At 41.1% G+C, this 27,933-nt stretch overlaps 1 protein-coding gene across 1 annotated transcript in view; it reads right to left on the bottom strand.

The window, feature by feature from the left end:
- The window catches only part of STOX2 (storkhead box 2), a 92,972-nt gene extending 67,984 nt beyond the window's left edge, over nt 1-24,988 (bottom strand). Inside the window, exon 1 of the mRNA XM_008574672.1 lies at nt 24,721-24,988. Coding sequence (XP_008572894.1) covers nt 24,721-24,886 — 166 coding nt within the window. The 5' untranslated portion in view covers nt 24,887-24,988. The remainder of the gene's footprint in view (nt 1-24,720) is intronic.
- Nucleotides 24,989-27,933: the final 2,945 nt, after the last annotated feature.

The following is a 27,933-nucleotide window of genomic DNA, read 5'->3' as shown; positions in this document are numbered from 1 at the left end:
ATGGACTTGTTCACTCTTATAATTCTCTAGGGAGCTGGCCCCCAAATGCTACATTCCAGGCCTAAAGGAAAGACGACCCTAAATATGAACTTCCGATTGCTCTTTTTCATTTCCCCCCCTTCTGGTTAACAGGGGGATACCCATTAGAAAGGTCCGGGACATTTGTGAAGTGATTTTGCTGGAGAGGGTGCCACTGGGATTCAGTGGTCAAGGTTGTAGGGGGATGTAGCAGGTTCTGCAGTGCACGGAGCAGACCCCCAGAATGTGTGTTCCTGAATGGGCTTACCCGTGTCTTGCTGGACATCCATGTTGGGAAATATCTGTTTTTAATTATCTGCACTTAGAAAAGAACTCCGTTTCGCATATAAACACAAAATTGTTTTGCCCGGTTTTAATAAAAGCTTAATTTTCCAACAATTACAACTGGACACGGAACAAACTAAACTTTGTTTTGATTGAAATGCTGCCATGAATTATTTCTCATTTCAGAAAATATCTGTTTCAGTTAGCTCTGTCACTAATTGCTATATAACTGGCTAAGTCAGTAAAAGACACAAGAATAAAAGACAGGCTATATAAAATAAAGATAAAATAAAGATAGGCTATCTAAAAATTTAAAGAGGTTATATACTTAGATCAAAGTGCTTAAATAATTCTCCTTTTCCTGACTTAAGGAAAAGGGGATGAGACAGGGCATTCAGAAGAGAGGGACAGAGGTTATTTAATTAAATATAACATTTACATTTTAATCTTTAAATAGGTCTGGATCAGGTTTGAATTTCTTCTGCCTCCAGCACAACATCTTTTTGTGAATTCTTAAACACCCCACTTTCAGCTTACTTTCTTACTTTTATTTTGTCTATGTCCACTCTTCCATTTATTTAATATTTTTATTCATATTATATTTATACATCTCCCTAACACATCTCAAATTTTTTTGGGGGGGAGAGGCGGATGAGGTGGGGGATAAATAAATAATAAATGCTCTTCCTAACATGAAATTCTACAATTTTAACTACCACATTCAAAACTGAAATCATTAGTTATACTCAAGTTGGGCACAATGTATTATGCTAGAAAACTTCCCTGCTTTTTCGTATAGATTTTTTTATGCAAACACTTTAATTTCAATTAAGAATTAGATGTGCTTAAGAAAAGCCATTCCCAATTATGTCTTTTGCTACATCTACAGTATTGAATTTAAAGTTAAGCAGTATCATTTTCAATACATTGGGGAAAGGCATGATATTTGTATCTGTCCACAAACTCAAATAAATGTTGGACGTGAACCAGATAATCTGTTGCTGAAATTATCCAGGAAGGAGCTTAAGGAGAAATTTGTCTATTGACGCACATTAAAAATGTAAACATTAGGCTAATATAAACATTAACCAATAAATCATTCAGAAAGCAATGTCATATTTATATATTTTTCATTGTCACTTGGAATGTGAATCTGCCTCTTGCCAACTTCATATGTATATTCTAAAGATAAGTGGAAAAATACGGGCAAACTCTTTAGAATAAGTGCTTTAAAAATACTAGGTATTTTTAAAGTAGTATTCTGCAAAAGGCTATAAATATTGTTCAGATGAGGAGCTCTCATGTGGGACATTTCTTTAGTTCTAAAGCTACAGAGACACCCACATCTTCTATAGTTCTGACATGCAGTTGGGAAACACTGTTGTTGTAGGATGCTGGGTTTCCCATTTCGTACCCAAATTTAAGCTGCTTCAAGAGGAACAGCCATACCACTTCTTACAAAGCTCAAAACAGTAACTAATTATTCAAAACTGATATGATCCCTTGAGTGAATCACAACAAATCTATGTGCTCAAGATCTTTACAAGGATTTAAAGCCATAAGTAACAACATTGGAATGTGCAGGCTGATTTTCAGGTTAACACATAAAGGAAAAAATGTGTATCGAACATCTTTACTTGTATATTTGCATAAGTAGGTCAAACTCAACATATCCAAAATGGAATGAACCAATGTCCCCTACCCCAAACCTGCATTTCCTTCTCAGTAAATGACAACTCTGTCTTACCCAGAAACTTGGTTGTCACCTTTTACTCCTTCCTGCTCACCTGCCATAGCCTACCAATCACCAACATCTGGCAGTCAGGTCTCCAAAGTACATCTCAGCTCTGTCCACCACTCTGCCTCTCCAATGTCATCATCTGCTCCAGGCTGTCACCTTCTCACACTGGATCCCTGGAACACCCTTGCCTGGTCTCCATGCCTCTCCACTTACCCTCTGCAATCCTTCTCTGCCTTCCACAACCCACACTTTAATTATATCACTCTCTAGATTAAAACCCTTCTGTGGTTTCTTGTTTATTGCCTTTTGAATAGCATGCAAATTCCTTAACCCTAAAAGTAGGGAAACCATACGTCTTAGTTTGTCTGGGATAGTTGTAGCTATGCCTGCTCTTCTGCAATAATTATTAACAGTGCCCCTTTTCACTGGCCCAAGTGTTCCAGTATGTAAGGTCACCCTATCTACAAGGTCCCTCCTGACATGCCTTACTCTCCGGACTCAGTTCCGGCTTCTCCTCACCTTGGGCAACACTACCTTCCAAGCATAATGAATTCCTTTTAGTTCCTTTCTTTCTCAATAGTCTATATACCCTATGAGAACAGGAGACTTGTGTCTTTCGCTGTCCCTAAACACCTGGCATCTAATATACTGCTTGCATATAGACACTGACATCATTAAATAAATCTATAGAAGAGAATATCAGAAATATCGTAGCTCCATAATGAATATATTGTAGTAGATGATAAATGAGAATCTTTTGAGAAATTCAAAGGAAAAGTTGCTCAACAAGCTGGGGTTTGGGTTTAATGCAGTCATTTCAACAACAACAACAACAACAATAAACTCTGCAATTTATAGATGAATATTTTAGGTTTATTTTGATACTAATAAAGACACTTTCATTATCCCCCAATAGATATTTCTGTTCTAGTTGGTATGGCTTATGATTTGAAGACATCTATAGAAGCCGCATATGATACTGGATCTATCATGCAAGAAAAAGAAGAAAACACTGCAGATCTGGATCAGGATTTGCATTAGGTATTCAGAAATAGTGACTTAGAGCATCCAAAAAATGTGACTTCTTCCTCCAAAAGAAAAAGGAAAGAAATATAACTTCATATTAGCCTATTAAGCTTTAAAACTTAATATTGAAGACTAATTTCCTTCCTAAAAACAAAAGTAATGTAGCTAGGATAATTAGTTGTAATGTTTTCTATCTGTACAAAAATAATAATGGAACGGTGAACATAACGCCAATGAGGTAGCTGCTGTGCCTCAGAAATACATTTAAGTGAGAGCTCATCAGTGCTGTGGCCCTTCACCATACAATACTGCTAAATGGTCTTTTTTTTTTGGTATACGTGGGGATGGCAGTGAGAAGTGAGAGTTATGAATCCTCAGCCGGAGCCTATTTGTTCATTTGGTTTAAATGTTTACAAAAGGCTCAGAAGAACCTGGTATGATATATGGCCAGAGACTCAATCACTTTATTAGTCTCACTTAAGATACTTGAAATATGCCCAACAATTAATTGGTTATTGATGTAAATTATGTTCCCAAAATACACTCAGGTATGGCAATGACCCAACATTTCACACTCAATGTAGTACAAAGAGAATGCATACTTTTTCTAAACCCACCAGATCAAGACCATTCTTTTTTTTTTTGAATTCCTAAAATATTTATCTAAATCTGTACTGGATTGTTCAAGGGAAGGCAAATATCACCACTGAATCAAAAAATAGTACAAAATTTTTGACGTAATTATAGCTATGTACTTGGTAGTCAGGGTCGGCTCTGAACTCTGTTGGTCTCATCCTACAGGCTGCACAAAATTAACTAGCTATTAATAACAGATAGGTCCCACGACTTCAGCAAATCTCCACATTTTCAGTTATGACTCTATCCCATGTAACTAAAAATTCTGTTACCTCTTTATACCTTTAAAGACTGTGAGCATGAAACTAAGATAGCAAGGAAAATAGACTCATCTGAGTACATCTCGAGACGGTTACAGGAGTTACTTTTTCTAGGCTTGGGTTACATCACAGATCCAAACCATCACCAAATTTTGTAGTTCATACAATACAAAAGCTTTACCCAAACTTTCTTTTTTTCTAGATAAGAAATTATGACTTTCTCAGACATCTTCATTTTCTCTTAATTCCTATCACCAGCAGTGATTGGTGTTATTTTCAGGACCATTTCCAAAATAGAAGCCAAGTTTTAATCCCCTTCTGACTCAGAAACTTGGAGAACAGACCCATGAGCCACACTGGGTTGGATGCTGAGTGACAGGCTCAGCCCACTCTCTGGGTTACTGGCTCACACCCACATTGACACGACACATGATTAAAATTTGTGCCATGGCAAAATTAAAAGTTTGTCCTAGACTTCCTTCCTGATCACCCATTAATAATTAAAATCTCTAATAAATCCTTGAACCCTAAGGCTCTGTTCTATTATTCTCTCCACAGTATCCTCCAACTGAAATATACAAAACCCAAACTCCTGCAGGCACTGAAGTAGTTTTATGTGTATGTGTTGTTTTGTTTTAATCCCAAGAGTTTATCTTCTGCACAGAAAGGTGGCCACTGGGCTATAAGCATTTAGCGGACAACTCTGGGAAGACTCAGAGATGAACAAAAGGGCAACCCCAGATACAAAAGTGCCCCATCATTACCTCTGCTCCCCTTGCTAACCAAGAAACACACTGAAGACTGATGTCCTGAACTGAAAACCAACCTGTTAGGAAAAAGCTGCCACAAAGCCAATAAGCAAACAATGCAAAACGGAACTGCTGAAATTAACCACTGTGTGTGGCTCCTCTATTCAACTGGAAGCGAATCTCCAATTCTGTCCCCTCTGTAGAGTCCCCTGACCACCACACTAGTCCTATCACAGCCTCTGCAACACCATCCATCAACAGCAGGAGAGGAACAGAGCCAAGTTTGTTTCTGGACAAGTTGGCAGGAAGCCTGTGCCTTGGTGAGGAGATTGTTCTCTTACTTACAAATGGCAAGTAGGGTATCTCCTAAAGAAGAAGAAAGAACAGACTGATGGTAGCTCCTCACATACGAAAGCCCTTGGTAAGTCCAAGATAGGGCAAAAAAGGCAATAATTAGTATGTCACATCAGCACACACGCACATTCCTACCTCCTCTCAAAACACATCAGTTAGCAACCTCATGACTATTAAGTCCTAATTGCTTTTTCCAGATCAGTAACACGTGCACTGAAAAAGCACTACGTCTATGCTGCAAAGCCAATCTATTTTAAACACACTATTTAAAACTGCTCCTATAGGTCAGGGGGGATTGCAATTACCGGCAGTTAAGTCTTTCCTATCTCTCAAAAGGAGAAGTTCTCAGAAATAAATGACCCCATTTTAGAGACACAAAGATGCTTGCCGTTAAACTCAGACAGTAAATTTATTAATGACAATAATAGCTGTTAACTGTTACTCAGCACAAATTTGTAATTTGCCAGATACCATCCTTACGGTTTTACTTTTATAAAGGGATTTCATCTTCAGAACAATCCCATGAAGTAGGTGCTATTGTCTCATTTTACACATGGGACCCAGAGAGGCCGGGCACTCGAGCCAGACTGCACAGTTGGTTATGTGCAGAGCCTGCATCCAAATTCGGGCAACTATCTCCCACGCCCAGCCCAAACCCCCACTCAGGGCTGGCTCCACTTGCAGAAAACCAGCTGAGAAGTCTCCGTGTGTGCAAAGAATCGACAGGGTTCATGAGCAATCCTCATCCGATGTCTTGTTTTGATCCTCATGGCATGCTGCCACTTTCGCACTAATGCCACCTTTCTTCTCTCTGTTGATAGCAGGTTGATCCTTTACTCATTGCCCAGTTTCCATCTTCTAATTCTCTTACAGATCTGGTTAAAAACACAATTTGCTTTATTCTAATTCTAAACTGGAGGATGAAGTACTAAAGTTTTATCCTAAGAAAACTTAACAGATCTAGATTCAAATCCTAGCTCTGTCATTTCTTAGCTATGTAATGTTTTGCCACGAATTCCTTATCGGTAAACCAATGTAATAATAGTATCAACCTCATAGAAATGGCTGTTGCATCAAATGAAAGAATATAACTGGCGCCTAATAGACCTTCAATAAATAGAGGTCATTATTATCACAAATTTTAAAATATTCTTAGGGAAAAACAATATATTTATTATTTATTTCTTCTTGTATATTTATTTACTTATTTTGAGTGTTTATCTTGAATGTTTTATTTACTTATTTTTAACTTTTACTATTTACTTATTTTATCTTGAATATTTTATCTTAATTTCTTCGATTTTTACTTTTGAATTTACTTGAATATTTACCTTGAATATTTATGTATCACATCCTCTTAAATTTTAAAAGCACATCTGTTCTCATATAGATGGTATAAATACATACAAGAGTACTTCAAAAGTTCATGGAAAAATAGAATTAAAAGTAATACAAATCCTTCCATGAACTTTTTTGAAGTACCCTAGTATTTCTTTTTAAAAAGAAAATTTTTAAAAAAGACCAAATATGATTTTAAGGATGCAGAACTACCTCATCCTCCTATATAAAAATTTTTCACTTTAATTTGAAATCTACCAATTTGGAGTTTGGGGATTATGAAATGTAGCCAGGTTAAAGATACCTTCATTTTAGTTAATACAAATAAGTAGCATAAATAAGATTTCAATGGACCATAAGAATTACTGAAGAAGGAAAAAACCTATTTTCAAAAACTAAAGGAGCAATCTCTTATATGGCAAAAATTGATATGCTCATTATAAATAATTTATCCATTCATTAGATAGCCTGACGACGTAAAAGTAATAAAACTCCATTTTATTAAACATTCTATAAAATTTAAATCTTTCACTTATTTAGACAGGTCTTCCTCCCAATTATCCCAAATTAGTGCAATTTTAGTCCTAGTTACATTTGTTACATTGTCTAGTGGAACATTATATACATAGCAAGTTACATCTGACAAAGGCTTAATTAGATGATCATTTTTTCTTGACTAGAATTACAGGAGAACGTCGATTGTGCTTAAGAAATAATTCTTAATGATAATATGCTCAGATTTAAATGATTCTTAAGGCAACTTTAAAAGTGATTTTGGATGGCTTAGTTTGAGAACAAGATTCAAATTTTCACTTATTGTATTTCTTTCTAATTTAGCTTCCCTTTTTTGAGTATTCACAATACCATCATCAGAGAACTATCCAGAAGATGAGGTAAAATCAATGGATGGCCTTCTCGTACACCTCACCTCTGCTTCCATGTGGAACAAGCCCCCAAAGGAGACATCCTGTCAGCTCTGCTTCATGCGAAGGTTACAACACGGGAGAAAAGAAACCTCAACTCCTCTGTTGCTCTTAATCCTTCTTCTTTGCAAAGCACCAACATTAGAAAAATCCAAATGCCTGGTTTTTCAGGCATTTTGCACTCAGATTATAGAGCCCTATTTATGAAAATCACTCTATCATACCAATTAGATGCCATGACAAGTTCATGGCATCCAGCCTCAGCTGGGAGCTCTAAGTTGCTCACCAATCCATCCATACATCTCTGCTGGTACCACCAGACACTTTGACTCTTCACCATCTTGCCAATCGCCTCTTGACCTCTCTTAGCAGACGGCAGACTTCCTACTTCAAGGAGGAGACAGGAATTCCTCAACATTCTGGCCCCTGTTACAAGCACATCGATATCCACTCTCAGCCTATCAATTTCTTCCTCTAGGCCCCTCAATCCATTTTCCACCCTGAACCAGGGTGATGTCTCTCTAATGCAAATCCCAGCATGTCGTACCACTACTTAAAATTCTTCTGGGACTCCTTATTATCAGAATAAAATCACAGCTCCTCAGCTAGAAATATGAGGTCCTTCTAGATTGTGGCCTCTCCTCTCTTTTGCCTTCATCTCTCACCGCTCTTATCTAGCCTCCAAATGGAGGGAGTTGCCAACGTGACCCCTCCAGCCTTCAGCCTCTCTGCTCTCTGCCTCAATTGTCCTTCCAATGCCAGGCCGACTCCCACTGCACCTGTGAGGACTCACCGCACCTCTGCTGAAGTCCTCTCCTGCCTTCTCTTTTTCTGTTACGCTGGGTGGTACCCCAGCACCCTGACTCGGCTCCATCAGCACCCTCGCCCCACTGTCCTGCAGTTGTTTCCTACATATCTCATTTAGTGACTTGTGGGATTCCTGAAGGCAAGAACGGATCTTAATGCCCTAAAACAGGCACATGTGTTGAGGCCCTCACACAAACACTCGACACTGGTTTGTTGACTATATGAGAAAGTGAGGGAGTAAATGAATGAATAAGAGGCTCATTGTTCTGCAGAAGCAATTCAAAATCAGTGGCTACCAAACCTAAATGTACATCAGAATCACCCAGAGAGTTTTTAAAAACATAAAGTTCTGGGCCTAATCCCAAACTACAAATACTTAGGGAATGAGGCCAAGATGTGTCTGCTTAACAAGCTCCCTGGATGATTCTGCAGAAGGAACCAACTCAACACTGGTCTGCAGATGGTGTCTAGGAAGCACAGTCTACACAGAATGTTCCCATCTTGGCTACCTCCTGGTGACTATATCTAGAATGCAAGGACAGCACCAACTCAATGTTGATCCTGGCAAACGTAGCAAGGCAACTTCATGCCGCACCTCTCATAACGCCTTGGTAAGGACATGTGACTTTTCACAAGTGCAACACTTTGCTTTCTGCAGCTCACCTCCACATATATTCTATGCTGTCAGCTATGTTTTAAGCAACTTGAGGTTAAGGGTTTATATTGTTAAATTGCAGAGCACTACCTCATAACATACATTGCAGACAGGGACAAAATTGGAATAAAAAAGTAGACTTGTCCATAATTAAATATTTCTCTCATTTGGAAAAAAAAATAGTATTCAACTAAAAGCACAAGAAGCTCTGCCTTTACCTTCCACTAGGCAACTGAAGCCTTCTGCTAAGGGAAGCTGGGACACTCAGGACGTGTCTCTGGGCAGCAGAGTTTCCTTCTACCTCCTCAGAGAAGAGAGATCATTCTTAACATAGTGCAGCTATGAATATCTATACTTCTTCAAATACATGACTGCTTCTTAAAATACATCTATACTTCTTAACATACATGACTTAGACCACAGCACACCCATTAAGAAGGCTACAAAAAAACCCAGAAAATAACAAGTGTTGTCAAGGATGTGGACAAACTGGAACCCTTGTACACTGTCGGTAGGAATGTAAAAAAGTGCAACTACTGTGAAAAACAGAAACAATTTGGTGGTTCCTCAAAAAAATTGAACATAGAATTGCCATATAAGCCTGAAACTCCATTTCTAGGTATATACTCAAAAGGACTGGAAGCAGGGACTCGAACAGATTTCTGTCCACCCATTCTCATAGTGGCATTATCCACAAAAGGTGGGAACAATCCAAATGTTCATCAACACATGAATGGGTAAACAAAATGTGGTACATGTATGCAAAGAAATATTACTCAGCCTTAAAAAGGAAGAAAATTCTAACACATGCTACAACATAGATGAACCTTGATGATATGCTAAGTGAAATAAACCAGTCACAAAAAGGCAAATACTGTATGATTCCACTTCTACGAGGTATCTAGAGCAGCTGAATTCATAGAGACAGACAGTGGAAGGATGGTTGCCAGGAGCTGAGGGGAAGGGGAAATGGGGACTTATTGTTTAATGGATAGATGTTCGGTTTTGCAAGATTAAAAGAGTTCCACAGATGGATGGTGGTGCTGGCTGCACAACAATGTGAATGTACTTAATACCACTAAACTGTGCACTTAAAAGTAGTTAAAATGGTAACTTCTATGTTAGGTGTATTTTACTACAATTCAAAAAAAAAGCAAAATAAAAATATGACTAAGAATGGATCTACAATATTAAATATATTTCCACATGAGGAACAAATTATTTATCTACTCAAAGCACCAGGACATAGTGAATTTGTGAACAGTCTTTTATCTCAGATGAATGCAATTTCCATATATTTAATTTGCTGTATATTGTTAAATCCTTTTCTTTAAAGAAGCAATTTAGTAATCAAATCTCTACCAGCAATCATTAGAAAGAGGAAGGCATAAGAAGTTAAAATAGACATGCAAATAATTAAAAAATTCTCAACTTTGGAAATTGAACACAAGTGAATTTGACCTTTTTCATTTTGTGAGCTTATCTATTTTAGTGTCGTCACTCTGAAGTTAAAAATACAGAGAAACTATAAATCACATTTTTTAGTTACAAGCTGACAATTTTGTGTTACATTTCTTTAATATTTTTAGTCTAGTACAGAGAGAATTTAAGCGTTAGCTGTTAGCTAGCCATAAACTGGGGGAAGGATTAATAAGAGATAATTTTTAACTGTGACATATTGTTTAAAATCAGTTTTTGGCCTTTTAAAAAAACATACTGTACATCATAAAGCTTTGTGACTGTTCTTAAATGTTCTAAAGAGCAGGAGTTTGCTTTATTTGTATTACTTTAAATGTTACACGCTCCAAGGATTATGTAGGTGCTAGATTTTGTAAGTCCTCCTACCAGCAAAAGAATTAAGTGAAGATTATGCTTTCACATTATTCACATTCACAACGTTGCCATGGGTTACTGAACTCATCCTCTTGACCACTGAAATACTGGGGAAAATTGTAAAGGATTTTCTCAAATGGAGTGACCCTCTGTATTAGCCTATTTCTGTTGCATATAACAAAATATGCAGAACTGGGTAATTTATAAGAAAAACGACATTTATTGCTCACAGTTTCTGAGGCCGGGAAGTCCAAAGTCCATCTGGTGGTGGTGACAGTGACCCACATTGCAATATAGTGGAAGCAGAGAGCAGAGAGAACAGAGAGGAAAACAGACTCTCCTCTTCTTTTAAAGCCCTCAGAACCACCCTGACCACCATTTTTCATCCATTCACTACTGCAAGGTCCTACAATCCAATCGCCTCTTCAAGGCTCCACCTTTCAATTATCATAATAGGATTTCCCACCCTCTTAACAGTCACAGTGGGGGTCAAGTTTCTAATACATAAAACTTGGGGGACACAATTCAAGCTTCAGGGAGTTTTGGGAGGACATAATTCAATCCACTACACCTTCCTACGGGGATTCATAATTAAGTTTCTAATACATAAAACTTGGGGGACACAATTCAAGCTTCAGGGAGTTTTGGGAGGACATAATTCAATCCACTACACCTTCCTACGGGGATTCATAATTAAGTTTCTAATACATAAAACTTGGGGGACACAATTCAAGCTTCAGGGAGTTTTGGGAGGACATAATTCAATCCACTACACCTTCCTACGGGGATTCATAAGGACACTTCTATCTTTTTCCTTCAAATTGAAGGTTTTATAATACACATCTGATGTGCTCTAAACCAGTTAACTGATTTGAATCATATAGTCAATCTACCCAATTTTAAACATCTATACTTTTATTATATTCACCAAAGTTCCTAGTTTAATAATTTCTTGGCTACCTTGGACTCAATCTTATCTTACAAGATACAGACCCATATAATTTCCTCCTTCTTTGCCCTCCCCAATAATGTCACTTTAAATTACTGTGCCAGGTACTATCAAATTGTTCAATTATTTGGATCCTGGCCTACTGGTCACCTCAGAATAAAGTTCAGTCTAAACTCTTACAACAACAGGTGGCAAAAGTTATACCACACTAAGCCTAATGCTTCTTCAGCAATTTTTCATAACTAAAAGAAGAGTACAAGAGAAAATGAGAGTGAAAGAAAATGATATGCAAATGAATGAAATTATGTGTATGTTTGGGACTACTTTCCATTTGAAGTTTCAAATTTTGTGGTCAGGCACCTTTGTGCTAAATGAGTTAAGACCTAGGAGTCAGTGCATTCCCAACTATTTCACCTCCAAGAATCAGGCGTGCTCAATGCATGACTGACAGCTCATGATAACACGAAGCCAATTAAGACAACTGAAGTGCTCACAATGGCAGGACGAAACCCAACGGTAGGAAAGCAGTAGGGAAACACTCCAGCAATCCCCCACCCCACCCCTGCCAGATTTTAGGAGGCTCTATTGTTCTTCGGGTAAACTAGGTAATTCTTAGAAGAACCTCAGCTGGCTGAGTAGAGATTATGTTCAAATAACATGCAGAAATATTTAAGATTTGACTCGTCAGAATACGCCGGGAACCCTAAAATTTGTCTTCTCAGTATAGCACAGTGGGGTTCCTCCACTTTAGGGTAAGTTCGAGATCAACCACAGGGGGGAATGAAAGAAAATATTAAATATTTTATTTAAGAAGAAGATAATTTTAATAATATTTAACATGTAGACAAATAGTCGAACACATATATGATTAAAAGTATGTGTGTGAGTGTGTGTGTGTGTGTGTAAAACTTGTTTTGTCATTTGTGTTGTTTAAAATATTAATTAGTGGTGCCTCCCAGGATTGCTCTGGGGACAAAATAAGGGAATGTTTCTGTGGTGCCTGGTACTGAGTACATGCTCAATAAACAATGGTTCCCTTCCTTGGGAGAAAAGTGACTTGAGGGTAAAGAGACTTCCTCTTAGTATCTAAATTTCAGAAGCACACCAGAACCCTGTCACCTTTGTTAGGATGCATGTTCCCAGACTGAGAAAGGAAGCCTGTGCTTATACCTCAGGCTCTTCAACTACTGGTTTCCCACTGCCAAGCTTAACAGACACCTCTTCAGGGGCCCCGGGTGCAGAGCCACGATGCATGCCATAAAAGGCCCACAGCATCAGTCCCAGCCTAAGGACACACTACAGCACTTCCCTGGAGAGGAGGCACTTTCACGTGGATGGCTGCATTTGACAATGGAAACCTCCATTTCCAGTCCTTAAGGTCAGGAGGGTATACTACCACTAATTATGCCTTTGGTATCTCAAAAGAACGTTCTTAGCAATTCCCCAGATTTAAATCACCCACATCAAGCAGGGTACAACATATGGAAAAACAAGATCTGCATCCAGAAATGCTTTTACTGGCAAAACCAAATACTTGTGGGGTCATAAGTAGAGGAGGTTTCTGAAGTTCAATTAGTTGGCCATAACCACAGAAAGCAAGTTACTTAATACCCTTTAGGTTTCACTTCACGTATTTTTCCCTTGATTTGATTTGAAAAACAGGAAAATTAGAGAGGCAGCGACGTGTTGAAATGAATAGGTAAAATGGAAACTCATGGGTGGACACAGCAAAGGTGGGCGGCTTTGAGCTCCCGGCTCCCAGCTGGCCAAGTTTATATGAGGTGGCAGCTTTGAAAGCTGCGGAGGAGGGGAAACCCTTTCTCCTCCCTCAGCTCAGGCTGTCATCCCAGAGCCCCAAGTCTGGCTGCCAAACCACCTGTTTGTAGGAAAGCAGCTGAAATATTAACACATGTGAAAAGTGGACCCCAAGCTGTAGCACGCCCTTTACCTCCTATGCAACCCGGGAAGCCAGGCTGCCCTAACATTCCACTGGGACCATCACGACTTTGTTAAACTCACCAAAGGAGGAAAATGCACTTGGTTTGGAGGAGGGAGTCCACTGGGCTTTGCTTGAAAAATTGGCCTTGAAAGATGTACCTTAGTTTCACAGCTTTCCTTTCTCATATTGTGTTTCTGTGAGACTCGTTTTTACTGCAATAGGCAAACACATACAAACACACAGCTGAACTCTCAGCTTGGAAGAGTCTTTTTCTTTTCTTTACCTTCTACTAAAAAGTCAAAATAAGTATCTCAGATTAAACTATGTCTGATTATATGGGGCACAGTTTCCCTGATTTTAAGTGAAGCCAAGTTCTCTTAGATTTATATTTTACGGGAATATTGAATATACATTGATTTTCTACCATTTTTCCTAAGTTGGAAATTCAAGGACCAGCAAGCCCACTTAGATAAATGAATATTTCTGTGGATTTTCTTAGAAGATAACATACCAAAATCAATAAAAAATGAAATATTTGATTTCTGATTAAAGGAGTACCAAGTATTAGGCTAAGAATTGATTTAAAGCTGCTTTTAACTGTACCTGACCCTGGACTAGTTGCCTGCTGGCTCCCTTCTTCTGAATCCTCAGGTGTAAAACACTTAGAACAAGTTAATCCTGCATAGTTACGTTGCAAAAGAAATAATGTAATAGCAAAGATGTCCTACATTCTTACTGTGTGTCAGGCACCATGCTAATTATTTTACATGCACTTGCTCATTTAATCCACATGACAACTGTAAAGTAGATATTATTTTATCTTTGTCTTACAGATAAGAAAACACAGGATAGACTGATCATGTCAATTGCCAAGATTACACAGCTAGCAAACAGGTGCCAGGACAACAATGTACAAATGTCTAATTTCAAAGCCCTAAATCACAATGCTCTACTGCTATGTAGAAGCATTTTATGAACATAGGAACCACAATTACAAATGTGGAAAAATCCATCTGACATTATAACCATCCACTATTCTGCTCTTCTGAGCTTATTCAAACTCCCTGGCTAAACAGACTTTATAAAAACATTTTTTAAAAAAGTTTATCAATACCTGTCCGTTGTCTGCATTATAAACAGCCAATTGGCAGGTGTGGGAAAAAAATATGTCCAAATACTTCTTTCAAGTATTTGAAAACCAACTGAAATGAAAATGGAAAGGAGTTCACTCGGTTAGCAGAAAGCACCGTTATAATGACAAGCACTAGCATCTAATCTAAAGCAATGTTTTATCTTAGACATTTGGTAGATTCAAAAAAGCTATATTGTTTTTATAATTTCCCAAAAGATCCGTGCTGGAATTTTTTTTAAGTCCTAAAACTGAAGCTAGAACCCGGTGGCTATCTAAACTGCCCAGTTTACTTTGGCTTGCTCCTTTTCCCCGGGGGAGTGGATCGAGATTACTGATCACTGCAATTACCCTGGAGGCCTCTTCTCGTCCATCCTCAGGGCCACCAACTATGCAGGTGGTTAAGGAGGCGCCACACAGAGATTTCACTCAAACTACTGGGAATGCCAGCAAGACCAGGTGTCCCCATATCTATACATTTAAATTCCTGTTGTATGCTTACTATATACATGGCACTTGCTAGACACTGGGAATACAATGCCCATGAGACATGAGCCATGTCCTCAAGGAGCTTCCAGTTCTAGAAGGAGGATCAGACAAGAAAAAGGTTACAGATGTGTCAGAGGTGTACATGGGGCTATGGGAGCACAGAAGAGAAGTAGCTCAGTCACACTCAACCAGGCTTCCTCGAGGAAGTATGTGTTAAACACGAGGAGGTAGCTAGATAGAAAGTAGAGAGAAATACAGTATTGTTGGAGAGGGAAAAACATAAGGGCTCTGGAAACTTCTTACAAAATGAAAGCAACATGGTTGCAAAGTAAAACTTAACTGTGCAGCTTACTGCAATTCACTCTTTCTATCAATACTCTGAAACAATAACTACTGAGATCCTGTGGATATATGTGTCCATTGGCATTATGCATTTTATGCTACAGAAACCAATCCTGGCTCTTTTAATAATACAAACGGCAAGTAATATTGATATAATGCCCCCCATGTACCAAGTTTGGTTCTAAGTGCTCTCTGTATATTAATTCCCAAAATTCACCCAAAGTCTAATGGGTAGATAGCATTATTATTTCCATTTTGCAGATAAGGAAACTGAGGTCCTGAGAAAATAGGTAGTTTCTCCAAGTTTCCCCAGTTAGTGATGGAAAAGCTGGGTTATAAATCCAGACCATCTGGCCCATATCTGCTCTCAATCACTATGCTACAAAGCCTCTCAGAAAAAGAATATATGAACATATATTGAGCAACTCACAGGATTCCAGGGAGGCGTGCAGACTCAGGCTTGGAACTCTGCAGCCAGAGTCACTTTAGTGGACTCCTTAGCAGCTACCACCCAGCACAAACCTGCAGCTGGTACCACCTGCACTGTCACATGGGACACTACCTGCTGGCTGCCACCATTGCCACCAGAATTCCATCTTGCTGCAACACCCCTCTTCCTCCAAGGCCTATATCTCATAGGCCCTACTACCTTCCGTACCACCACCAGATTCAAAGTCTGGAAGGGAGTATGTGATTGGTGAAATGTAGGTCACTGGTCCCTGCCCTGGATGTAAGGAAGGCCAAGTTTCACAAAGTGGGTGTATTAGTGTCCTAGGGCTGCTGTAACAAGTACCACAAGCTGGGTGCTGACTTAGCAGATATTTATTCTCTCACAGTTCTGGAGGCTAGAAGTTGGAAACCCAGGTGTCAGCAGGATTATTTCCTCCTGGGAGCATGAATCCATTCCATGCCTCTCTCCTAGCTTCTGGTGGTGGCTGGCAATCCTTGGCCTTCTATTTCCACATGGTGTTCTCCCCCGTCTCTGTGTCTCTTTTCTTCTTCTTGTAAGGACATCAGTCATATTGCAATTAGGGCCCACCCTACTCTGGTATAACTGCATCTTAACTTGGTTACATCTGTAAAGACCTTATTTCCGAATAAGGTCATATTCACAGGTACCAGGGGTTAGGACTTGCATGCATCTTTTGGGGGGACATATTCAACACATTTCAGTGGGGAATTACATTGACATAAATAAGAGGTTCAGATGCTGAGCAGCCAAGAAAAAGACAAATACTCAATGCACCACAATCACTATGGGGCCCTTCATTTTATCTAATGAAATGATTTCAAAGCAAAGGTTAGATATGCCAAAAGCAATAAATGGTCTACTAGCTCTCCTAGGGGAACCAACCAGACAGGAATTTGTAGTAGGGGTGCGAAAGGGGTGTTAATTGCAAAGCTAGTGGTTCCTCCCCCTGAAACTATGGCCATCAGTAGGATAAGGCAAGACAAATGTCCTGCTACCACTACTGCCCACAGGCATCTGCCAAATCTCTCTCTTTTATCTTCAAAAAGAGAAAACTTGGCCTGGAGGGGCCATCATGGATTAAAGTAGAAAGATAAATGGAGATTTTAACTGTGTGTATGAGTTACCTAAGCCATAATTTTTCAACTGAATAGGTATATGACAGATGTTTGAAATATACATTATTTACATAGCTGGTCCAGTCTTTTGTGCTGCTACTTGCATAGCTCCCTTTTCAAACCTGACTATAGATATCAAAAGCATATCCCTTTCATCAACAATACAATAGCTTCTGAATAAATGTGAACACTAATAAAACAAACCCAAGAATTAAAAAGCACTTTACTTTTAGGAACGGGAGAGCAGACAATCTCCAAGCAATCCTAACCTTGATTCTGCAGGTTTTCCGAAACCCAAGGAGGACTCAGAGTTAATGGAATCCAATTGACCCTCCATCTGCTGGAAACAAAAATAACTAAGTCATCTGCTCCCCACTAAGAAACAGAACATAAAGTATAAAAAGCTAAGCTATTCTCGTGTTCTCAACTAACACTGCTGCATGGATGACCTCCAATTTATACCCATAACCTTTACTGTTCACCGTGTGCCTCAAAGACCTCCTCGCTTGGCCAGCCAATCCACCAGTCCAAAACAGAACTCAACATCTGCCCCACTTTCCCCAGCTTCCTGGTCATTTATTGCATTCTTCCAACAAAACATTCTGATTCACCTTTTATTTTCTTTCACCTCTTAAACCGAGTCAGTTACAAAGAACAGCCTTCATACTAAGGCTTTGTACAAAGAACAGTTCCTTTGTCTTCCCGGATTTTCCCTTTCTTCTCCACCCTGTCCATCCCTTCCCATCCCTTCTTCCGTGGCCTCTACAGGTTTTCCACTATGTGGCATTAGAACTACTCGAGTATGTGAGTTCACTTAGTATTCAACTAGTACCTAGAAATTAGAAAAACATAATCAGGGGAAGCTCATTATTTCACAGAAAATATAAAATTTTCTTTTCACTTCATTAAGTACAAAAATAGATAAAGTTCAAGAGAAATATTAAGCACGTGACAGCACAGGTGGTATGTGGACATATTTTAAGAAACTCTTGAAACAGTGATGGAAACACTGTTCTGTGGTAGCCCCTCATGACCCTACTGCTTGATAACAATATTGGCCCCCAAAAGCCTCCCAGCTGGTCTCCCAGTTTCTAGACATTCACGATGTCCATCTATCCTGCTAGCCAGGGCCAGATACCTCTTCCTAAAATGCTCCTTCCATTGTTTTCCTCCCAAACTCACAAATCTATTACCTACGCCATTAACTCTGAATCCACTAAATTTCAAGATCCCACCTGGCCTACCTACACATTATAGACAGACACATCCCAAAGTTACAGTATGACAAGTTTCACATATCAATTTTCATTTCCAGCTTCATGTCTTGGTTCAAACTGCTTCCACAACCTTCCCCTAATCCTTCTCCGTCTTCACTGCTTCAAATCCCACCCACTCCTTGGGTCTTGAAGACCCAAGTAAGTCCTCCCTCCAGGCAGCCTTTTCTAAGCAACACCCTTCTCTTCTCTGAACTCCTGTTCCACTTATACCAACCATATCAACCACCCCACACTTGACTCTTGATTATATCCTATTATTTACTGCTTTCTAATGATCAACTCATGAACAGCTGATCCTCTCTACCGATAACAACTGGACGTCCTTCATGGGTAGGATCTTGTGATATATATTTGTAACTTCCATTTATAACTTTATCATTTTGTATATTTATAAAATGATGACTCACATTAGGACTTCATGACCTCTCTTCATCCAACTTTTTAAGAGAAGTCATGTTTCAATCAAGTGTCCAATAAATACTTGTTGCTTGCCTAAGTGCCAAGCTCTGTAGTTGCTGGCAAAAGAGAGACATGAATAAAACAGATGTTGTCATTGAGGAGCTCACCATCCAGTACAGGAGCAGCACAGGTAAACTGGTACAACACAATGTGACTGTGTTGTTGTAACGAATGTCATGGAGATGATTCACTCTAGAAAGGATCTGGAGGAAGACTGAAGGAGAAGGTGGTATATGAGCTGGTTCTGGTAGGTTAAGTAGAATTCCATCAGACCTATAAAGATGGCGAGCACATTGGAAGCAGTTTCACATAAATTACAAAAGGTATACAATGGCAAGAGGTATTGCTGAAGGTTAGGAGGTCCTGGAGCCTGGAGCACTGGGTGATGGGGGCAGCAGCAGAAGAAAAGGTGGAAAAAATGAGGGAGGTACTTCCATAAAGTGCCTTGGTCTACAACTTCATCCATAGGCATGAGAAACACTGAAAAGAGAAGCGACATGACCAATTCTGCTTTAGAAGAGACTTAAAATAACAAAAACAAAACTCTAAAAAAGCCCTCTGAGACACATGGAGCATGGATCGAACTGGAAGAGAGGTCAGTTTGGAAGATATTGTAATAGAACAGAAGAAGATTTAAACAACCAGGCTGAAGAAGAGACAGATTTTAGAAATATTTAGGTGGTAGAAATCAATAGGATTTTCTGGCCAGCTGTTTGCACATTCCAGTGTCAAATAAACATAGTCTAGGGATTCACTACTTAAGGAAAAGTTTATTACCTACTTAAAATATTACCCAGGTGGGCCGGCCCGGTGGCGCACTCAGTTGAGTGCGGCGCTTGGGAGCGTGGTGGCGCTCCCGCCAAGGGTTCGGATCCCATATAGAGACCAGTCCGCTCACTGGCTGAGCGCGGTGAGGGTGCGACACCAAGGGTTGCGATCCCATTGCCGGTCACGAAAAAAGACAAAAAGGAAAAAAAAAATATATATATATATATTACCCAGGTCATTTCTTTCTTGTGTTGCTGTGGCTAAGGTTACTTTAGAGTTGACTACAGTCTATACTCTCATAAACTACAAGAACCTTTACCTTATACCTTATAGACTAGGCATCGCATAGTCTCTGACTGATCTACCAAAGCTTGTCCTAAGTTCAAAAGTTAGCATCTTGTCCCACTAGCAAGAATCTAATCAGATTTTGCTCCTTGGTTGTATCTGCATTCAACATTAGCAACTTTGTAGCAAAGAACATACCATTTTCCGAATTGTCCTAAGTCTCTGGAGTGTAGGAAATTTGAGGCCAGAATTGCTCCGGAGGTGTAAAAATGCTAAGGTTTTATACAATATACTCACATTCCTTTTTTTCAAATAAAAACGTTCACAAGAGTATAAAAGACATTGAAATACCAAGAGAGGTGACCTTTTGTAAGCACAGTCATGTTCTCCTGGGAAATAAAGAATAAAGTCATTCACCAACAAGTGTAATATTCCTCACTTCCACTTGCCTGATGAAAGGAGTCAACATAGGTAATTTCAAATTAAAACACAGTTGGAGCAGCTCGGCTGAAAATGGATCTCGGCAAAGAGAGAAAAGGAGGTGACAGGATGCTGTTTATTAAAACTTGCATATGATTATAACTTGCCAGGTCTTCATCTACCATCTCTCCCCACCCGCACACACATGCCCATTGCTCTTGTCCCCAGGGCGAGCCCCTAAGATGCATACATGTAATGCAACGTCTGCGGATGACAGGAAACATGGTTCCATTGCAAAATGAGCACTATTCCCACATATGGAAGCACGTGACTACAAGTAGAAAAGGGCAAAGATATTTTCTAACTATTTCTGTATAAGTGTTCAGAAGGCCTGCACTTGCTCCTCACAGAGCCACTGCGGAGTCCAATTCTGCAATAGAAACGTGGAATCAGAAGACTCATTGCAGATGCTGGGAAGTCAACCTATCTGCCAGGGACACAGCTAAGTGGTGGCAGGCCCAGATTAGAATCTTGAGTGTTCACCCTCCACTCCCAGAAAATTCTCACATCTCTTAAAATAACAGAACATAAGGAACTGGAACACACAGTCAAATGTGCCCCAGAATTAATTTCTGTAAAATGAAAACTAATGAACTAATCAAGGTGGTGTGCTGGCCTTTCTTCCCCCACTGATAATATTTATTAAATCAGCAGACAAAACTGATGTAGATGTTCTTAAAATGTCAGTTTAGGGCTTTTGTTTTATTGTTCTTTTCAAATCCTTTAAACTCACAGTAGTGAAAATGTCTGCTTTATTCCTCAAGGACAAGTATCAAACTAAAATGTGCCATAACTTTGCTTTCTGATTCATAAGCAAAGCCTTCGATGAACAAAACTTTGGTGGCATTATACAGGGAATATAAACAAGCACCCATCCCCAGAGCTGGGGGAGGGGACAGTAAAGAAAATTAAAAATTAGTAGTGTCATTTGGGTGAAGAGGTCACAGTTCTCATAGTTCTAAAGGAGAAAGCTCTAACAGCATCATCAACAGAAGGTTTTGGACCTTGAAAATCATTTTGAGGAGGTACATGAACATGTTTTCATAGATAAAGTACTAAGCATTATACAGATTTACGTCTTTGTGGGAACTTTTAATTTTATCTCTAGTTAGTTAATTTCATAATGTCTAGTTTTAGAAAACTGGGGAGAATGCTCGCACATCTATTTGCTCCAACCTCTTTTCTTCTTCAGATAATGCCATGCACACTGTATTATTCACCTTAACTTGAACAAAAGGCAAGATTTTCCCCCTTCTGCCCAGAAACTACCATTGGGAGATTAATATTCAAGATGAACAATGAACTCATCACATGGCCTGTGAACTTACTGGTTGCTAGGAGGCTTGTGAATTCTTAGGATGACTTTAGATTTGGTAGCATGAATGAGAGCTTAAACAGTCATATAAGGCATGGTCTTTGAGATTTAAAGTTTCAGAATTCTCTAACTGTCCTTTTGCAAGACCTCGCTGGTTTTATTTTTGCCTGTTCTAACCTCTTGAGTGTAAGTGTAGTTTTATCCTGAAGGTACATCAAAAGCCAAGGCTAAATGTCAAGCCTATTGCTATAAATCACATTTCACACTGGTAATTACTTATTAGTGGGGAAAAGACTGAAATGGTGCTGTCTCATTAGAAGGCTATTACAGAAGCCTAAATTTTGCTTGAAGCACCTACTGTATGAGAGATACGCTAAACCAAAAGAACAGCTATTAATATCTATTTTTTAAATCTCCAAGGATCTCTCATTTCCTAAAGTTAAAAAAAAGAGAATTGTTTCCCATAAATTTCAGAAATATTTGTTAGAGGGGGGTATAAAAATAGTGTCTTAACTGAAGTTATTTTAAGTCGGTACATCTCTGAAGAGGTTTATCTTGCCCTTTGAGCCCAAGTAATTTACCAGCAACAAAAAACCCTTTTAACTAAAAATGAAGCACAATAATATGAGTAGTTATTAAACCAAATAGCTGGACAAATCGAAAGAAGAAATGTGAAAAGCCTCATGTGTTTCTAAACTGCTTCATCTTCTATTTCTTTTTATGTGACAAAGGCTGTGTTTGTATCCAGAGTCACTAACTTGATACAAGTGGATTTCCTTTACATTTCCTAAGGGGATGAGAACTTCTTACAAATGATCTCAAAGTGTTTCAATATACCAGTTACTTCTATCAATACTCATATTTTGAAAGGACCCATATTTGGAAAGGAAATAGATAAGATACTTGCCCCCCAACTCTACCCCCCCCCAAAGTTGCATATGAGAGACTCCACCGACTCTCCCAATGCTCATTGTGGGTGTCTGTCTCAATATTTACTATTTCCTTCCATTAGCACCAACACCTGCTTTTTATTCCATGTATTAGCTAACATTTAAAATAAAGAAAAAATAATAGCCCTCCCTTCCTGGGCAAAAATCACATTATATCCAATCCTGCAATCCCACCAGAATCTGTCAAGGCACTTTGCTCTGGGGGGGGGGGGGGGTACTCCATAAAATTCTGAAAGAATGACACAGCTCTTCTTTCCCCATCTTTTGGTCTTCTGTTTCTCAGCAATAGCCTAATACTGAATCTGGACAGAAACCCACCAACCTGAAACAGGTTATCCTTCATCATCATCCTCAGATCACTTACCAATTGCAGGTCAAGAAATGAAATAAGAAAATCAAGTAAAATCAAAAGCTTCTTCCTCAAACCCTCAAAAATGCCTTACAGCACTGGCAATAGCAGAGAAGTTATTTTGCAAAGAATGAAAATGTGATCATAATGAAGCAACGCCAAGATACATAAAAACAGGCTCTATGGGAATGTGCCTGAAATTATTAAAGAGTCCTGCAGGTTTGTTGGAGAAATTATAGCCACCTGCCCTCCTATACCCTCACACTTTGTATCTGTACTGGTGCTTTAAGAGGGGAACTGTTAAGCGTGGAATGAAGACATTCAAACCCTAAGTATATGAAACCCAGGATTATCCGAACACTCAGAGAAGACATGAGTTTATGTGCAGATGTGTTTTGAGGTTAGATTTGGATTTAGGTGTATTTCAAAATTTACTGCCACAATTCTGAAGAATATAGCAATCACTGCACTGACTTAAATTACTGAAGTATAAACTGCAGTTGTCATTTCCTTTATAAATTTGGCTCTTCATAAAAAAGAAAATCAAGGGAGCTTATTGCCAAAATAGTACAACATCCTTATGTCCTGATATTGCAATAAAACAAGATGGTTATTTTATTTAGGTTTTATATTTACGGATATGTGGTCACAAGACATTTTTAAAGCATGAGATACTGACCCCAGTTAAAAATGACTTGCTGTTTTAGGAAAAAGATAGTAAAGCTAGACTGTAAGTACCAACCACAAGCTTAAAACAATCTTCTCAGTTAAGGCAGGGCTTAGAATGATTTGGTTTAGTATGTGGTTTAAAATGAAATCTCGGTTCTTCCATTACATCATGTTTAGAAGAAAATTAGGGGTTTTTTTTATAACGAAAAATAAATAAAAATTGATGTCTTACACATGATTACATACAAGTGGTTATCAACGAATAAGGAGAAAGCAACGAAAGAGGTCCAGCATTTTCCCCCTTCAGCATTTCCTAAAGTGTTGGGATGCCAAATAACAAGCCAAAGCCATTCCGTTGTATTTCCAAAGAGAAGTGGCTCCTTCAGAAACGCTTTTAATAGCACTGTATTTTAAGATGAAACCTTTTCTGAAGCCTTCACTTCCATTTACCGTGTTGTTTGTCCTTCCTGTCTGGCATGCAAATACATGATACAGCCTCCATTCTTTCCACACAACCTAATTCAAAGCAACATATGTTAAATCCACACCGAATCATGTGCGCATTCAATCCGCATACACACCATTACCCCACGGAATGCATTCGATGAGCTCCAGCATAGTTCTCTGCGTGCACATCAGACGAGCCTGAGATGTACGTATGACTCAAACCACCCAGAACTGTGCATGGAACCTGTTCCCTTTTCAGAAAAGGGGGCTGTTTAAATACCCACTAAGATAGCTGGCCACAATGCAGGAGCAAGCCAGCCTGGTACTGCAGGCAACACTGGACTGGACGCAGGCTCTTCCACAAAGCTCAAGGAGGCTGCAGCTCCGGAGCTTGCAGTCATTTACCTCCCTGCAGCCGAAACGTCCGGCTCGTGCCCCCTCCCCGATTTTACCGAACTAATAGCTCTCCAACCCCATATTGAGAGGGCCTGCTGTGGATCGTGCGGAGGTACAAAATGGTGGATGGGAGCTAATTTTTGCCTGCTTTCCCCATAACTTATCGCATCCATCACCAACCCGTGCTCTGCTCTCAGCACCCCGGCCGCAGCGCACCGAGCACGGCCCGCGGACCCGGCCCGGAGGCAGAAACGCGGTCACCAACCTGATGTCATGTAGCCCCGCGAAGCCTGGGGCACGAAGGCCGCGGGGAAGCGCTTGTGCAGGCGGTAGTCCTTCTCGCTGCGGGACCTCATGCGGTCCGAGGCCCGGTCCGAGAAATCCGAGCTAGGCCAGGCTCGCCGCAAGGTCGTGCTCCGGGTCTTCTTCATGGTGGGGAGGGCGACCTGCCGCCCCGCTCCTCGGGGCCTCAGCGCCGGAGCCCAGCGCGCGGCTTCATCCGTCTACGGCGGGCACGACCCGGGCGGACTCTGCGCACATTTTCCCAGCCCCTGCTCGTCGGCGTCTACACCGCCAGCGGCGGGTCCGGCCCTCCCCGCGCCCCCCCGCACCCCCACGGCGAAGGCTCCGATTTTACACACGTCCCACAATGCATTACACTTCATTTGCAACCCGCCGGCTTATAGCTTCCAGATTCCTGGGGGGAAAGGCACGTCAGGAGGCTCCCCGGCCAGGAGGAGGCGGGGTGGGGGCGCCGAGACTTGCAGCGTGAAAGCAATGGGAGCGCAGACAATGGCCCGATTCAGCGCAACCGTGCTCGGCCGACTGTGCGCCACGGCACAAAAGACCCAAACAAACGAGGAAGCCGGGGCCTCCGGGGCCGGCCCGGGCTCGGGCTCCCGGGAAGCCGGAGGGGAGGCGGCAGACCCCCCGCACCAGGCGGCTCAGCGCGAGGCGTGGGGATGACCGTGTCCGAGTCGTGTCCCCCCGGGCCTATGAGCCGCGCGGCCCGCGGTGCCCGGCACCGGCTGGCTCTGCCTCCCCTGCAGTGCTCGGGAGGCAGTCCTCATTACAGAGGCTCGAACGGGGGGCGCCTGTGCGCCGGGATCCGAGCGGGCTCTGCAGACAGCGGCTGCGGCAGGCGGGCTCCTGCGGAGTCCAGGAAGAGCCCGAGTCGTCCTCGCGACCGCAGCGCCCCGTCAATCTTCCTCCTTCCGAGGCTCGGGGTGGTGGGCGTGCGTGGGGCTGGGTGGGGGGTGCTGTGCGCGCCGACACGCATGTGCCCCCTACACAGGCATGCTCCTACTTACTGGCCGAGGCGGCGACGGGAGCCATGGCTGCCAAGGATGCCGAGTCTGCCGATAGACACCCGTACGGTGGCACCGCTGCTCGGTCGCCAGCGCGCAGAATGGCCTTGGAAGGGCAGGAAGCAGGACAGCCGCCCAGTCTCATGCTAATCACCAAGCTGCCTTAAGTTAGAGCACGGATCCCATCAGGCTTCTCATTTTCATGTAAGACACCCTGCGGCGGCGCTGGGACCTTGGCTGCTGCCCCAGCCTGGAATCAGAGCTTGGATATTTACATAGTTTCAGGGTAGTCCCTCCCCCTCGCAGAGAGCGCGAGCAACCCTGCGTGGGAACAGAGAGGTCCGCGGTGCCCTGCCTTGCCCACCTGCGCCCACCCCGAAGTAAGCGACAGCCGGAGGAAGGGGGCGCCACCGTGAGCTCCTGCAACAGCCGCGGACGCGGGGGCGCCTGGTGCACGCCGCCTAGAAAACGCAGTGCAAGTGGCCTTCGGCTGTTCCTCTCTCCCCCTGGATCCCCAGTGTAAGTCGCCGCCAACTGCATCCAGGTCCACAGCCCCTTTACACAGCACGGCTCTGCACGGCTGCTTCTGGTCCCACAACCAATCGCTAAAGGACAACATTGCCCGCGGCGCGCAAGGTGAGGAGGGGGCGATGCGCCGCCAGGCCCGGGGCGCTGGGCCCGGGACGCGGAGGTCACGCCGAGTTAACGACGCCGGGCCACAGGCCTGCTATCCCCAACGATGCTCCGTCACTGCTGTTTTATCAAAACGCTTATCTCCCCATTTGGGTTTCCAAAAACGCTTTGGTGCTATTAACAACGACAAAAATAAATGTGATTTCCTTTTCAACATTGTATTTTATTTCACGTTTGAGCATTTTTTCATCTGTGACAACGCAACATTCAAATTCATTTTTATGCTGTTGCTTTACATTAACAGGTGCCAACATGCAAAGACATGGATATTAAATCTTTATGGAGGTAGGAGGTATGCTCTTATTGGGCTGATATAGGAAGAAAAAAAAAAAAAAAAAAGCCAGTGGGTTCTTAATGGTTAGGATTCAGGAAGCTCTAGCACAAAACAGTGCTGTTCCAAGGCTTGGATTCTTTGAGGGCAGCAATGTTCTTGGAGAACCAGGCAGAGGGGGGCGGGGTTAAGCCACAGGCTTACAAAATCTAGAACTAGAGCTTCCATCATTCAATATCTCAAGGCTGCTTCTGTAACCTGCGGCCAGTGTAGACAATATATCTCTTGAAAGACCAGAGGTAAATAAATAAACACTAAGAATCAAATAGACCTTATATTTACATTAATCTAAATTTATTACTAACCAATCAGCTAATGTTCAGTGAAATTTTTTAAAAGTTAGGAAAAGGGGCCGGCCTGTGGCTCACTCGGGAGAGTGCGGTGCTGATAACACCAAGGCCACAGGTTCGGATCCCATATAGGGATGGCCGGTTTACTCACTGGGTGAGCGTGGTGCTGACAACACCAACTCAAGGGTTAAGATCCCCTTACCGGTCATCTTTTAGGAAAAAAAAAAAAAAAGTTAGGAAAAGATAGTCCACCAAAAGGTACATTTTGCTAAAATGTCTTTACTGAAAGGAGACTGCTAAGAACAGAAAGACTAAAGCTTTAGATGATATAGAAGGCTACGTGTGTAAAGAAAGGATCATAAAGGTAATAAAAATAACTATATTAATGAATGCATGAGATACTGACATTTAGATATCTCAATTCAACAATTACTCAGTACCTACCATGAGCCAAAAGCGGTTCTATGCACCATTATAAGAGTTATGACTGAAGGCTAATGGTGATTGCTGTGGCAACTGTGATATTCATTCATTGGGCAAATAAACAACTATGGACTGTCAAGTATATGATAACCCTGTGATGGATTCTGAGCAATAGGACACCACACATGGCCCTATACGGCTAATGGTCTAGTCGATAAGAGACAGAGTAAGCAAATAAATGCACAAATTGTGTTCAATTCTACGAAGAAAAAGAACCACTATAGGAAATGACATTTGAGCTATAGCATGAGGAACCACCCAAGCAAAAGTGAGGAAAATGATGTTTCAGAAAGTGGGAATGGCCTGTGCAAAGGCTCTGGGGTAGGAAAGAATCTTGGCTCCTCTTGCAAGACGTGAAAGAAAGCCAGTGTGGC

The sequence above is a fragment of the Galeopterus variegatus genome, unplaced genomic scaffold (assembly GCF_000696425.1).
Source record: "Galeopterus variegatus unplaced genomic scaffold, G_variegatus-3.0.2 Scaffold1086, whole genome shotgun sequence".
Classification (NCBI taxonomy): Eukaryota; Metazoa; Chordata; class Mammalia; order Dermoptera; family Cynocephalidae; genus Galeopterus; species Galeopterus variegatus.
The sequence above is the reverse complement of the archived record's forward strand: the minus strand, read 5'-3'. Positions and strand labels throughout refer to the sequence as shown.